Source organism: Desmodus rotundus, chromosome 2 (genome assembly GCF_022682495.2).
Source record: "Desmodus rotundus isolate HL8 chromosome 2, HLdesRot8A.1, whole genome shotgun sequence".
Taxonomy (NCBI): Eukaryota; Metazoa; Chordata; class Mammalia; order Chiroptera; family Phyllostomidae; genus Desmodus; species Desmodus rotundus.
In genome coordinates, this window is record NC_071388.1 from 156,353,842 (window position 1) to 156,368,500 (window position 14,659).

General features: G+C 41.7%; 1 protein-coding gene across 6 annotated transcripts in view; it reads left to right on the plus strand.

The window, feature by feature from the left end:
• NOSTRIN (nitric oxide synthase trafficking) overlaps nucleotides 1-14,312 on the plus strand; it is a 60,394-nt gene extending 46,082 nt beyond the window's left edge. For 5 of the 6 annotated variants that reach the window (XM_024579894.3, XM_045187448.2, XM_045187449.2 and 2 more), the window contains 8 exons: nucleotides 733-831; nucleotides 928-1,053; nucleotides 4,857-4,965; nucleotides 5,838-5,923; nucleotides 8,797-8,922; nucleotides 10,179-10,293; nucleotides 11,667-11,756; nucleotides 14,103-14,312. In XM_024579894.3, the coding sequence (XP_024435662.3) occupies nucleotides 733-831; nucleotides 928-1,053; nucleotides 4,857-4,965; nucleotides 5,838-5,923; nucleotides 8,797-8,922; nucleotides 10,179-10,293; nucleotides 11,667-11,756; nucleotides 14,103-14,269 (918 nt within the window). In that variant the 3' untranslated portion in view covers nucleotides 14,270-14,312. The remainder of the gene's footprint in view (nucleotides 1-732; nucleotides 832-927; nucleotides 1,054-4,856; nucleotides 4,966-5,837; nucleotides 5,924-8,796; nucleotides 8,923-10,178; nucleotides 10,294-11,666; nucleotides 11,757-14,102) is intronic. The other variant, XM_024579895.3, reaches the window with a different exon arrangement.
• Nucleotides 14,313-14,659: the final 347 nt, after the last annotated feature.

Consider the following 14,659-nt stretch of genomic DNA (forward strand, 5'->3'; position numbering starts at 1 on the left):
AAACATTACCATTTCCATCAAGAGACACTGGCTGTTCTGGTCTCACACTGATGCTAGTGGCTCAGCACTTATCAAAGTAAAGAAACAGCTGCCCACTAGGGAGGCAAAGTGTCCCTAAACCTGGCCTTTCTTATCTCTCCTGTCCTTCGATCATGGTGCTAAACCAGAACAGCTGCTTTCTAAATCTCTCTCTGTGCTGGGAAGTCTCTTGTTGTCTGAAGACTGTCCCACATGAGGTCCACACCATGGAGCAGAATTTGTGTCACCTATTTGTTAGGAGACATATGGTTTCTGCCCTTTGAAGAGGCAGTGTGTTCGGTAGGCTGCTCTTCAACGTCTTTCATCCTGTGTCTGGGAGACAGAGAGCCCACAGCCACATTCAGATGGCTGGTGCCTGCAATTCTGGAGAAAGACTCAGGACACCAACAGCGGAAATAAAGACCTCTTGCTCCCCTTGACTTACAAAAATTGTGCAGGTTGTGACTCCACAAAGAAGGTATCCAAGGGGTGCAGAGCTCCAGGCTAAAAAAGCCTGGGAAAAGTGCGTGTTTAAAATCAATTCTAATGGTGGACAAGTAGGAGAGACACCACATGACATTCTTTTGCTGAGAATCTCCCCCACCAGGGTTTGGATATGGCATAATCCAGAGGCACAAACAGGACGATTTGCTCAGATGGGTGCAGTTTTGGATAACAACTGGCTGATCTTACCTCATTTTCCATCCTTTTTAGAGCATCCTGGAGCTGGAGAAGGAAAGAATTAAGCTTTTATGCAATAACTTAAACCAGTACACCCAACATATTTCTGTTTTTGGCCAAACGCTGACCACAGTGAGTAGCCAAGATTTCCCCGTGTCTGGTATACATGGTGGGGCTGGCAGGGAACACGTCTGTAGCCACCTTGTTCTGCTTCCCCCGGCCTGGCAGTGCCACACTCACATCCACGGTGCCATCAGCAAGATAGACGTCGAACAAGACATCCAGGCTCTGATGGAAGAAACTGCTGTCTCATCTACAGAAAATATAGCCGAGTTCCTGTTAACCGATTATTTTGTGAGTATGGGATGGAAGGAAATTCCATGAATGGAGAACCTTAGTCAGGTATGGACTGATTCATTGAAAAATAATTGAGAACAATTGTAAAGGAAACGTCATTTTTAAATGGAAAATATTGATTTTTTTCACGGTTCATATAAATTAAAAAGCAGTATCGTTTATAAACTAGGCGATGGAAACGTCTTTTGTGTTCTCCGGAAGGGGAAGCAAGTCAAAGAGGGTTTTCCCTGAATCTTCGTTCTTGGTCTTCTAGGAGAGTAATGCGAGGCACAGATGTCTCATGACTTGTACATAATCAGTGTATCATTATGGTTGTCTGTTGCTACATAACAAATCAGCCCTAAAATTAATGGCTTAAAGCAAATATTTATTATCTCACAGCTTCTATGGGTCAGGAATCCAGGAGGGGCTCAGCTAGGTGCCTCTGAGTCCTTCACAAGGCTGCCGTCGGCCAGGACTGCGGACATCCAAGGCTCTGCTGGGAAGTGAATCGCCTCCAAGCCTACTCGCATGGCTGCTGGCAGGCCTCTGGTCCTGGCTCACTGCTGGCTGGGATATTATTTCCTTACCGAGTAGGTCCCTCCTTAGGGCAGCAAACCTGGCAGCCTGCTTCCCCCAGAATTTTGATCCAAGAGAGACAGAGGCAGAGTACCCAAGACAGAAGCATAGTCTTTTATAGGCTCATCTCAGAAGTGACATCTCATCACATTGTATTTGTTAGAAGAAGCAAGTCAGTAAGTGCAGCCCACATTCAAGCCGAGGGGATTACACACAGGCATGAATCCCAGGAGGTGGGAATCATTACCAACGTTCTTGACAGTCCTTTGAAAACCTTGGACCAACTTACAAAGGCTTATTTTGAGGGCCACTGGGTGACTCTACTATGGCATCTGTTCTAAAAACAGAGAACTGTCCCTGGTCAGAGCCCAGCACAGCATCTTGTCTCTTTGCTTTTGGAATAAGTTCTTCGTCTTCTGACTTTCTGACAGCTCTTCCTTTGGCCCTTTGCTGTATTTCAGACTTCCAAGGTCCATACTGGGAGGCTTACCTTTCTCTGTACATAGAACCAACCCACCGGTCATGCCTTCCTATAGGATTAAAGTGTAGCCAAAGTCAATACCCTAGGATCCACACCAGGGAACAAGAGATAAGGGGAGTGAGAAAGGCAGTTAGATCTGGGCACGGCAGGGAATCAGCAGCTGGGAAAGTGACCAACTTTCCCTTTCCCCACCTTCCAAACAGCAGTAAGTGGCCAGCTATTTCTTCAATGAATCCTTTTTTTCCTACCTTGGCAAAGACAAAGCAAATTAGCAATAGCAATGTCTTTTCAAAGCAGAAACAAAGGTAGAGATGGGAGCAGAAAGGAGGATTCGATTACAGTAGTAAAGCACTTTCTTTTTGTGTTCGTCCAAATAGTATAGGTGATCCCTGAAATGAGAAAATGCACCATAACATGTATCTATTACTTTCTTTAAAAGGGATAATAAAAATGTCCCTATAGATTAACTTGTCAATAAAAGAAGGCTCATTCTCCTCGAAAATTTGACTAGGCCTCTATTGAAATATAAGAAGGCGGGCATGGCGGTCAAATCTTCAATCAATGCACCCATGGGAAGTTTTGGTTTCTATGAAACTTCCGTGCACCAGAACTAACCCCTATATATCAGCTGTCTAAGAGAATGGACTGTGTCTTCAAATAGGTAAATAAAATTTTCCTAATATCCTTAAAGCAAACTGCCCCCAAAGTCAGACTTCATGGCCATGGCAGTAACTGCAGAGCGACTTTATCTGGTGCTGTGACATTCACACGGACAAGAGGTAAAACAACAATCTGAGCAGAAATATCGGAGAGCTGATGACCAGTGTGAAAATATTTATAAGGTCATGTGTAAAGGCCATGTTCAAAGATTGTATCTGTAGTTTTATATGCCTCCTCCTACATTAACCTTTTTCCTAACAAATCTTTGGAAGAGAGGAAGAACTTAAGAAAGCTAAAGGATAGTAGTATACTCTATTCTTAAGTTGATCTAGTAGTGACCTCTCCCTAGAGATACATTTTTGAACAGCAGATGCCCCCAGGCAGACAACATGAAGTCCTGGACTGCTAGGTTATCATGTGTTCTTCCACCAAGAAGGCCGGGGGGCTGGAGTTCGGCATCCTGTGGTTTAGCCAGAGCTCAGCTGGGGGTGTGAAGTCAGCTTGGGCTATAAAGAAACTGTTTATAATATGTAATGTACACTATATAAATGAAGTATTCTCATCTGCACATTACATTTTTATAAAGGCTATTCATGTTGCTCTAAATCCTCAGCTTCCCTTTCTTCGTGACAATGTATCTGAAGCTAACCTTCCACCAACATTTGGGATCCCAGTTTTTCTCCTCCCCTATGGGATAAGTCTGGACTCTCTCACGCCCATCTTCAGTCATTAGTTTCCTCTCTTTCTCCATAGGTTTCTCTCCCTTTGCTATGCGTTCAGCCACCTCCCCACCCGACCCTAACATCCCAGTTTTTTCTTTCATTCAATCCTTGACATATGTATGTGAAAGTTTGGATTTTGGTCATGGTTTCTCACAGCCTATCTGATAAAATCCCTGCTTCTGCCCCCAAATCTGGCCTAAACTACTCAGACAACTTTTTTTCCACTATGTTTGCTCAGCACCTGGTCTATTCACTATTCCTGATACATTTCACAAAGGCCTGCCTCTGTCCTTTGCTTGGGCCAATTCTTCTGCTGGGGTTACCCTCTGTCCTCAGTGGTCCCTTAACTGAAAAATCCTGGTTTAGTCTTCTAGCCTCCTCAAAGCTTTCGTCCCTGCCCTCGGTGGGCCACGCATTCCTGTGCGCACCGTTCGTGAATGACCGTGGCGTTGAGTCGCTAGGTCTCTTGTGTTACGTGTTGTATCCCGAACGCGGGCAGAAAATCAAATGGAGACGTGTGGAGTGCACTTAGGTGGTACTTTATTTTTACCTGCGCAGGGGCGAACTGCTAGGGTGCCAGTTAAGGCTGCGAAGGGGAGTTGCGCCCAACACTTACAGGCTCGCTCTTTTATAGTGCGTGAAGCAAGCAAGCAAGTTACAAAAGCGGGAGTTGCGGTTATCTCTGCATAGCTCTGGGGTTGGGGGGAACTTTTGCCTGTCTCCTGTTGATAAGAACCATCTGTTTGTCTTCTGTGGATAAGCTTATTTCGGCTGACAATGTTGTTTCTCTTCCTTATCCATTCTAGTGACCTTCAAGAGGTTTTCTGCTTAGCAATGCTTATAACTGCCTAGCCCTCTTTCCTAGTTCTCAGCATTATGCTTCAAGGCCTAACTAAGTTCTAAACCCATCCTGGGAAGAGTGTTTGTCTTTTTGTTCATGTGTCCCCAGTAGCTAGCAATACAGAACACGATGAACATTTGTTTCGCTCCTGAAGCAGTCCTGGCTGAAGGCATATACATGATAGTACGTTTGGACCATTAAAGGGCTCTAACTTGAATAAAGATAAATAGAGATCAGTAAGTGTACAACAAATAGATTTACTTATCAAGAAACTGAAATAGCTGTAGTAAGGCTCTCCTCCAAGAATACTTTGTTCTATTTAAAGAAAGTTATCAGCTGTGTACTTACAAGTTGTGAAAAAGGAGATGTTTTCTCATTAAGCAGGTGTAGAAAATCTGTATAAAACCAAAGGTTTCCTGCTTTTTTAAAAACTTTTTCTTCCATCCAGTTAAAATTAAATATAGTCAGTAAAAGCCTCAGTGCAACTGGGAGAGAAAACCCTTTCTTTTTCCCCCATAAATTGCTACATATCCTTTAGGAAGAAGACCCTAACAATGCAATGAATAAAGAGCGACAAAAGTCTTCAATAAGGTCAAAACTGACGAGACTGCAGAGAGATACTGAAAAAGCCTCACGAGACCTGGGAGGTGTGTAGCTCCGTGAGTGGCCTGGTGGGGGAAGCGCTCTCAGAGCTGCGGCGGTCCTGCTTGTGCTGCCTGAGGCAAGAGTCATCGTGTTTAGAGAATCATGTGTCAAACCTAATTTGGGTGAATAAAGAAAAATGTTTAAAAAGGAAGGAGAGACCCAGAAACTGAAAATGACATTCTGGTCTATCTATGAGAGCTAAATAAGGACTATACCACCTTTTCCAGAAGTGTAGAATTTTACTGTTTCTTACATTGGCTGGAATGAGGGACCATTCATTTGCTTAAAAAAAAAAAAAAACATAGTAGATCTGTGCACACAGGGCCTTTGGTTTTCTTATTCATTTTCTTTGGAACTAACTTTCTAAACTATGTAAAAAGTCATTCATGTCTATCCTTAAAGTGTCAGAATGTGCAGCAGCTCTGAAGCGATCCAGATGATAGAAACGACTCCCCACTTGTGATTGTGATGTGTACAGTTTATTTTATGTGAACCAGAACCACATGTTGCACTGTAATACCTGGAAATCCAAGGGAGTAAAAGTGTTTACAGATGTAAATGTCATAGGTGGGAAAGCCTCACACGGAGTTAGTGTTAGGAACCCACCACAGAATAGGTCACAAGGAAGATTCATAAGCCAACCTTGGAAACATAATAGTCAAGACTCTTTAAGCATCAACCAGCGTTTCTCACCTTTCATTAAATGAAGGTAAAAGTTGCCCATTCAGTAAAATTGAGAAACAACTACCTGCAGAAACAGCCCTGGCCATTTAGGAAATCCTTCTGGGCTCAGGCTCCCGTGGCATGGGACTCCTCTCAGCTGCATCGCACCAGGACGGGAGGACGGTGACCAAGGGCGTGATTTCCTTTTCAGGACTCCAGCGAATGCTGAAAGCTCACTCCAGCAACTCCTTCCCAGACCCAGAGAACCAGAAAAGCACAGCAGCCTTAATGGAGGAGGTAAATATTTGCAGAGTGCAGTTTCCTAGACTCAGCCACGAAAGAGTTATTTTTAGAATGCTTGTTTTCAGGCCCATTTGACCTCTGTTTGCCTTTCCTTTCTCGTGACTTAGAACAATCTAGTCAGAGAGCTTGCAAGGTCAGGTCTTTGGCAAAAAGTTTGAGGGATCTGGAAAAATCCAACTACTAGAAACATTTACTTTATGTTCTCCCTGGAAAAAAATTGTGCCCTAAATAGAATTCTCCAAAATGGAATCAGTTCTTCAGGGTCTGGAAACCATGGGTACTTTTAACCCAGTTAAGAAACATGACCAAAAACGCAGGTTCTACCTTCAGAAAGGCCTGTATTTGGAGCTATCTAGCCCTGCTGTCTACCGAGCCCTGGGATAGGTTTAGATTTCTCATCTATAAGATGGGGATATCAGTATCTACCGCAAAGGGGTTTTGTGGGGATTAAATATTATCTAGAAAATGCTAGCTCAGTGTGCAGAGGAGAGCTGAAAAACTGGACATTATTATTCAAACGCTGTTTTCCATTCAATCCTCAACTAACCTCAGTGTCTCCGGAGAATAACAGGAGGAAGGAAACATGTAGGGATTGATGGACAAGGTGGCACCTTTGGAGGAATCAACTTTAAAAAGGCAGCTAGCCAAGCCCCATGAATTTTATATGGGAACAAAAACGTACAGATGACTATTACCTATGTGTACGGGATATGAATTTTCTGCTTTGATTAGAGCAGGAGTAAGCTGATGGGTTATCTTTTCTGAGAAAAATTCAGGAAGAGATAAAAATTTTTGCAATGTTTTGAAGGGCATAGGAACCTGGACAAGCTTCCCTTGAAAATAGGCTAACTCAGTGATTTTCAGCCTTTTTCATCTCAGGGCACACATAACCTAATAACTAAAATTCTGTGGCACACCAAAAAAAAAATATTGTATTTTTTGCCGCTCTGAAAAAAAATAGGTATAATTTTAATTCATTCACACCAGATGTTGTATTGAGTGTTGTCATTTTTTAATTTATCAACTAAAGAATAAGAGGTCAGTGCCCCTGACTAAATTGTCAGGTATATGTTTTAAAAATTATTGCAGCACACCAGTTGAAAATTGCTGGCCTGATTAATTCTCTTGTGAGTAGATACCTAATAATTCTGTCCAAACAGGCGATTTCAGACATTCTTTGGTGAAAGTAGACAGATGCAGCCAGGCACAGCTTGTCTGTCTGTTAGCACAGGCTTCCCTCAGCGGGGTGCGGTTGCAGGAACAAACCTAACACTTCTTGTGAAAAGAAAAGCATGAATTCTGTTCATTTGCAAACAGAGGTCTAACATATTTGCCATGACACATGCCCATAATTTTTTACGAAATTATAAAATAGACTCTAGGACATTTTCTGTGACAACACAAAATGTTTAGTTAACAAATTTGATGCAAATGATATTTACCAAAAAAAGGTCAAAGAGCACTTTATTTTGGTATTAAGTTAAAAGTGTATTTCTTTGGTTGTTCCTGCACAGAATTTTGTCATTGTTATTGCCAGCATAGAGTATGTATTCGGATCAGCTGGGTACAAAACTGAACTGATTCACACTGTGGGGGACGCAAGGTGGGAAAGCAACTGACTCCCAGATTCAGTGTGTGTGATCTAGGGAAAGAACTAACACGAGCCTTCAGTAGTGCATGCCGAGTATCCATGTCATTTCTTTACACACCTCAGCACCTCCTAGAGGGCAACTTGTGGTGTTCGTAGGTTTTGATTTACCAAGGGAAGTTTTCTTGCAAGAGAACACTTTGTTTCATTTAAATTCTTTTTAATTCACTGTTTTCTGGTCCTTGAAGTGCCATATTTGAAGCAAAAATGTTGGCAAGGCGTGTTCTCTGAGAAACTGTTGCAGGTATTATCTTCAGATATGGGAAGGCATGCTACAGAGAAGAGGCAAGAGTCTTGCTCTGTGATGCTCTCAAATGCAGACTAGGCCTAATGATAGAAGGTACCGGGGTTGATTTCATCTTAGGGAAACCTGCCCCACAACGCAGCAGATTGTTCCAAGGATTAGAGACCTTCCTCTTCAATTGGAGCTGTCTGGCAGGACCTTAGAGTTGGGAATCTGCATGCTGGATGTATGGAAAAGGGAGAGGAGGGGATTGGGTAAGCAGGCCCCTTCTAAGGCTTTGTTTCTGTTATTGATTTACTTTGACTGGACACCGCCTGACAAAGAAGTCATCATAAAGTTTTTGGTTCAAGGTCAAATAGAGAACAGGAAGAACCTAAGAGTGTATCTTAAGCTTCAATCTTTATTTTTATAATCAAATACCTTAGAATATCGTTTCTATTTTCCAGGAATGTGACTGCGAACTTTCTGGGTAATATAAGACCTCATCTCTTCAAGAAAAACAGTGAAAAATATAAAGCAAAATGAATAAATAAAACCTGCCTAGCATCATTTTAATTTGATTATATTGATGAGTTCAAGTCTATTCATAATGTTGGGCACCTATGCCTCAACTGTCTTTCCTCCAAAAATCTACCTTCTACAGTTAACACTTATTATTCCCTTCTCATTTCTCAGCAAAACATTTGGAAAAGCTATTCACTGCTACAAAATACTGAGTAATAAATCTATCGAGGTTTCTGGTTTACCATGTTCACAAGAGTCCAGATAAGACACATTCAACAACAAAGGCTTTATTTAGGAAAAGGGTCCATTTTTTTCTCCTCAACGTTTTCTGTGTGTATCTGCTTATGAGTCGAATGTGTACATTTCTACACCTCTTCATTATTTTGGAAGTTGTCCCGATAGCTTTTTACCCATGCAGTTGTGCCTCATTTTCTAGAAATTCACTCACAAGGCCAAATGATGTATCCACAGACCAATTTGAAACTAGACCTGCTGCAAGCAAACTCCTATAAACTGTCATCGGTGTTAGCAGAACTCGAGCGAAGACCTCAACCCAGTCATCCTTGTAGTAACTCCATCTTCAAGTGGAAAGAAAAGGTAAACATTTAAGAGATTGGTTATAATTTCTTTTTTTAAGATGTTATTTATTTATTTTAGACAGAGACAAAGGGTGGGAGAAAGAGAGGGAGAGAAACATCAAGGTTGCCTCTCACCTGCCCCCTACTGGGGACCTGACCCACAACCAGGCATAGATTGGGAATTGAACCAGCGACAGTTTGGTTCACAGGCCAGTGCTCAATGCACTGAGCCACACCAGCCAGAGCTGATTTTAATTTCTTGATTAGGCTTTCTGGGTGATGTGGCTTAAAGTAGCATCAGAGGGAGAAGAAAAAAAAGCTGTTGTGAATTATATATGTCATATATCCCAAATCTCAACTTCATAATTTTAAAATAAATTTATTTTCATTCCTTCTGAGCAGAGTAATGAGAGCTAAATACAACTGAACATTATTTGTATGCTAAATATGAGTGGTTAAAAACACTTTGGATTTCTTCTTCTTCCTCTTCATACCTTAACTTTATCCTTTGAATATGCTTTTATAGTAAATTTCGATTAAATTGAAATTTTAGTATTCATACAAACCTAAATTACAAGGTTTGTGATATGCATTAGTTTCATCCATTTAATATACTATACAGTGTAGAAAATGCATGAGCACAGTGTTTAAAAATCACACACATGTAATTTCCCAGTGTTATGCTCCTTGGAAATTGACGGTGAACATGTGAATACGCATGGGTTAACTATTGCTTGAAGTGTTTTCCACTCCCTATGAGAAGAGAGTGCCAGAACTACCTTGTGATCAAAGGACAATTTTCTCTGTAAGAGATTCAAGAGCTGGAAAATGGTCTAGGAAGGAAGGAAGGAAGGAAAGGAGGAAGGAGGGAGGGAAGGGAGAGAGAGAGGGAGGGAGGAAGAGAGGGAGGAAGGTAGAAAGGAAGGAAATGGTCTCAATTATTGAGACAGAACTATGATGATTTATTGCATTAAAGCCAGTTAAAGTTGAATTTGTAGGAGTAATGCTGTGAATGTTATTATTTTGCTTAGGTACAGGTCAGAATTGCAAACACAGGCTATAAAATACAGTAATTGTCTAATTATGAAAATATTAAGCCCTCATATACAAGAAAGCTCTAGAGTAGGGTTTAGGAACATAGCTAATGCTTTATTTATACCCACCTGCAAAAAAAATTAAAAACAAATTTTTAAGGAAAATAGCTACAGAAGAATTATTTTTCATGAATACTTATGTTGTTAAAAATTATTATTTTTTAAAAATTTATTTGCACAGCAGCAGACACACAGTTATGTAAGAATATTTCGGCCTTTTCTGATGACGAAATCAGGGAATGTTGTGAGAGGGGCATCTTCTGGTGGGCAGAGCAATCCCAGTTCTTCATCTACAGGTAATCCCATGCCCAGAATAATTTTGGGCTAAATCCTATCAGGAAAGCACATTGTGATATTTACATGTTATTTTCAGAGCCACACTGATAGGTCAGCTCAAAGAAATTTACATTTAAATGAAAACTCATTAATTGTTAGAATTTGTAGCTTCCTGTGCAAATGTAATCCAAAATGTGTGAAGGTGTCAAGAAGAGTGGAGGGCTGGGAAAATAATTCTATGAGGTGAGAGGACTGACTGGTTCCACGTTATTTAGACAGCCTGCAATGTGCTGTGCACACTAAGCCTGTGGGAGGAGCTCTGAGCTCTGTCTCCAGGGCCTCCTGCAGATTTCCATAAAAACCCTGTCCTCTCTGTGAGAAACACGTCGATCCAGGGCCTACTTACCCTCTTTACTCGGCTCCCTGACTTTAGCCATTTGTCCATCCACATCCTACTACATTTCACCTTTCAACACGCACACATGCACACACAGTATCGTCCTTCACAGTTCAACTACAGTGACCATGACCTTGACTCTCTAGTTTCTCTTTTCTTTCTTTTCTTTTTTTTTTGGGGGGGGGAATTTTTGTTTTATTGCTGTTCAATTACAGTTGTCCCCATTTTCCCATCACTCTCCCTCGGCCCTACGCACCCCTGCCTCCCACGTTCAATCCTCCCCCCACCCCATTGTCTTTGTCCTTGGGTCCTTTATACATGTTCCTTGACGACCTTCCCCTTCTTTCCCCATGTCTCTGGTTCTATTTTGCTCGCTTGTTTGTTTTGTTGATTAGGTTCCATTTATAGGTGAGTCTAGTTTCTTAATTAGAAATTGGCAAAATAAAAAAAAATGGAGTCTCAGTAAAACCCAGGAAATTATGGTCCACGTGGTATATGAGAGACTCGCCATTGCATGGTTTGAGATGCAGTTCCATGAGTACCTAGGGTGACGGCAAGAGGCACGTGCTCCTAGTGTCCCCTGTCTATACCTCAGTGTCAAAACATGTGTGTGATTTCCAGAATATGCCTACAGCAACACATGCACACTGTACATGGTAGCTAACTCATGTAGATTAAGTTCATGGGGGAAGCAAATAATTTTCAATGGTCATCTTTATTATATTACAGTAACTTCTGTCTCCACATTAATTTTCTATGTTATGTTATCGTTCTTGATTATACAACACACACAGTCCACACACATATACTAGGCTCATAATAAATGGTGAGTAAATCAAGGAATAAGTAGTATGTAAAAGCATAAACTTTCCTTTTGAAAAGACATGAATGTATCTAAGCTCTGTACCACACTGGTAAATAACTAACCGGCTTCCTATAGTATTCCTCTTGCTGACTAATACAGCGTCGGTAATTATAACTTGATCTACCTTTCAGCCTCCGGTGTGGCCCAGCACGGCAACAGTCTTTGCAAAGCCTTGTATTCTTTTCAAGCCAGGCAAGATGACGAATTGAGTTTGGAAGTAGGTAAGGATCATTCTCAACTGTTTCATTGCTTTCTCGTGTTGAAATCCTTAACCTGACTAAATCTCCGGTCTTAGTACATAGTCTTAAAAGTTATGGCCATTCAGTTCAGTTCGAGTTTATAATCACCCTTCTTAGAAGATAGAGATAAAGCACATCAAAAATAAGGCTCACATAATAAAAATAGCTAACATCTATTCAGTGCTTACTATGTGTCAGACATTATCGCAAGCACATTGTCCAATTTAATATTCATAAAAGCTTTTGAAGTGGGTATTATCACTTATTCCCATTTTATTGCTGAGGAGACTGAGGCATAGAGAGGTTAAGGACTTTGGCTAAAGTCACAGGCGGTGGCAGTGCAGGATCTGAATGCAGAGAAGAGACTCAGTGATGCTTAGTCACCACGCTGCGTGACCGAAGACGCACAGCACAGAGTCGTCAGAGGTGTGACCCGACCTTTCTCTTTTTCCAAAAGCTAACCACGTAGGAATGAGCAGTGGCTTCCTCTCCTGGCTTAGTGTCAGAACAAGTTCTGGAACCCAGGGCAAAGGACTCCCAGCTTCATATTTCTCCCACTTAGCTCTCAGAAAGTGTTTTATGACCAATCTAAGGAAGCACGGCGCCTTCTCTGTGTCTCAGATTTTTAGCATGGAAAGGTATTATTTCGTAACGGGTTATATAGATGTCGCCATTATTAAACAAGAAAATATCACCAGCCTCAATGCTGTGTGTCCAGTCAGCAACCCCGGGTGGATGTGAAAGCTAAAGCAGAGACCTGGAAATGAAAGGTTAGTGAGAAGAGTTGTGTTGCAGGAAAAGGCTTTCATCCATGGGCACTACACGGCCCCAAGAGCCAAGGGAAAATTAAGATGAATTTTTGAAGCTAAGGAACAGGGACACCACTTATTTGCTATTGGTTAGTGGGTGCTTCCTTTTCAATTTGCCAATCCGATTTCTCCAGGCAATTACTCTTCCTTCTAACTCAGCAACAAGGAGAGACAAGAAAAAAGGAAATAGAAAGTAAGCCTTCTTCTCCATTCTTCTTAAATCAATGTTGCCTTTATCCAAATGTTTAAGCTACAGAAGTCACTTCACTACTCATGGTGTCATCCTGAGGGTACCTATGGCAAGAAGCAGGTAAATGAAGTGCTGTAGTCGCACTTTCTATGCAAACAAAGAACACAATTCCCAGATGCCGTCCAGAACCCAGGGTCCTGAGTTGGAGTTCTGTAGTAACTTCCTTGGTTGCAAAGCCTACTTATACTTTATATCCTAAGTGGATTCTATGAATTAAATGAGACACTGGGGGACTAGGGAAACTGGCAATAAGATTTGAAATTATCCGTTTGAATTTCTGTTAGTAGATTGTGTCCATCTGCTCACCTGACAAAATTCATTAGAGAGTGAACTTAGGCTGAGAATGATCTCCTATAAGACTAAATAGTGATTTATGCCTGAGGAGAGGTAGAAGAGAGGTTAATAGTCTGTTTTCTCTTAAAAAAAAAATGACTGGAGAATAAAATAAAAGAAAGGAAGACTTAAAAATTACCGTAGAATAATACTCAAGATGAAGTAGCTTTGGGATCCCGAAGGAAGTAGGTGTTTCCACTTCGATGTGCAGAAAGCAGCCAGAGAGGAGAGGCTCTCTCTCGAAAGAGAAGGACTTAATTAGCCAAAGGATTTGGAGCAGCAGGTTAAGCTTTAGGGTTATTAATACCGGAATAGTATTTTTGCAAAAAGAGAACTAGAGAACAGCCATGCATTTCTTAGGAATTCTGTTTATTTGAATCATGGCTTTAAAAAAGTATTGTCTTCAAATTGATATTTTATTAAAGTAATCTCAATTTTGAATGAGGAGTGATATTTCTGTGCAAAGCTGTTAGATGGAACGTTGGACTGTGAGGCTGGCACATATAACGGAGAGTTTGTCTTCATCTAAAGAAAAGCCTGGCAGCGGAGACATGGTGGTCAGCACACCAAACTCTCGCAGCCACCAGCATGAGAGAGCCTTAAAGCGCAGACGCCAGGGAAGAGTTTGGTGGCAGTCTGTACCCAAGGTGAGCCAGCCAACATGAGAAGGATGTAGGTCTCAACGTGATTCTGTTTTTAATTGAACTATATTATGACTCTGTCCATTATCTTACCCTTTTTAATATTCGCTGCCTTGAGACTGCTTTATACAGAGGTGTTCACTAAACTTGGCTTCATCCGAATCAGGTGCAGAAAACAATGCTACCCAGTAACTCCTTGAAAGCAGACTCTCGAGAAAACTGTCTCACCAGTCAGGTTCAGGCAGGTGCTCAAATTGCAGAGATCTATTGGCTAACTAAACGCGCGTTTTCACAGGTGACATCGTGAGTGTACACAAGAAGCAAGACGAAGGATGGTGGTTTGGATCTTTAAATGGAAAAAAGGGCCACTTTCCTGCTGCTTATGTGGAGGAGCTCCCTTCAGATGCTGGGCACACAGGCATAAGACAAGATTCTCAACACACCACCTTACATACACTGTAAAGTGTACAGTGTGATGCAAATAAAGATAAGTGCTGTGACCTTTCCAGGTTTCTCTTTCTAAATGACTGACGGAGTCCTACCTGCAAGTGAAGAGATGGAGGGTGGAAGGAGGCAGGGAAGAGGCCCCATGGCTCCTTGAGTTTTTGAATTCTTAGGAGACCCTGGAGGTGCCCCTTTACAGCCCCTGGTGTCCCAGAGAGAGACAGACTCCAAGGCAAGTTTCATTCCTTGTGTGAAGTCACATAGTTTTCTGGTAGCACAACAGATTCTAGGACTGAGATGTCCTTTTCCTCTGGACTTGGGTGAGAACAGGCCACAGTAGGCCTACAAGGGCCAAACTGGGCCTGGGAGATGAGGAACAACATATTTAAGTCCAAGAAGAAGAGCTCA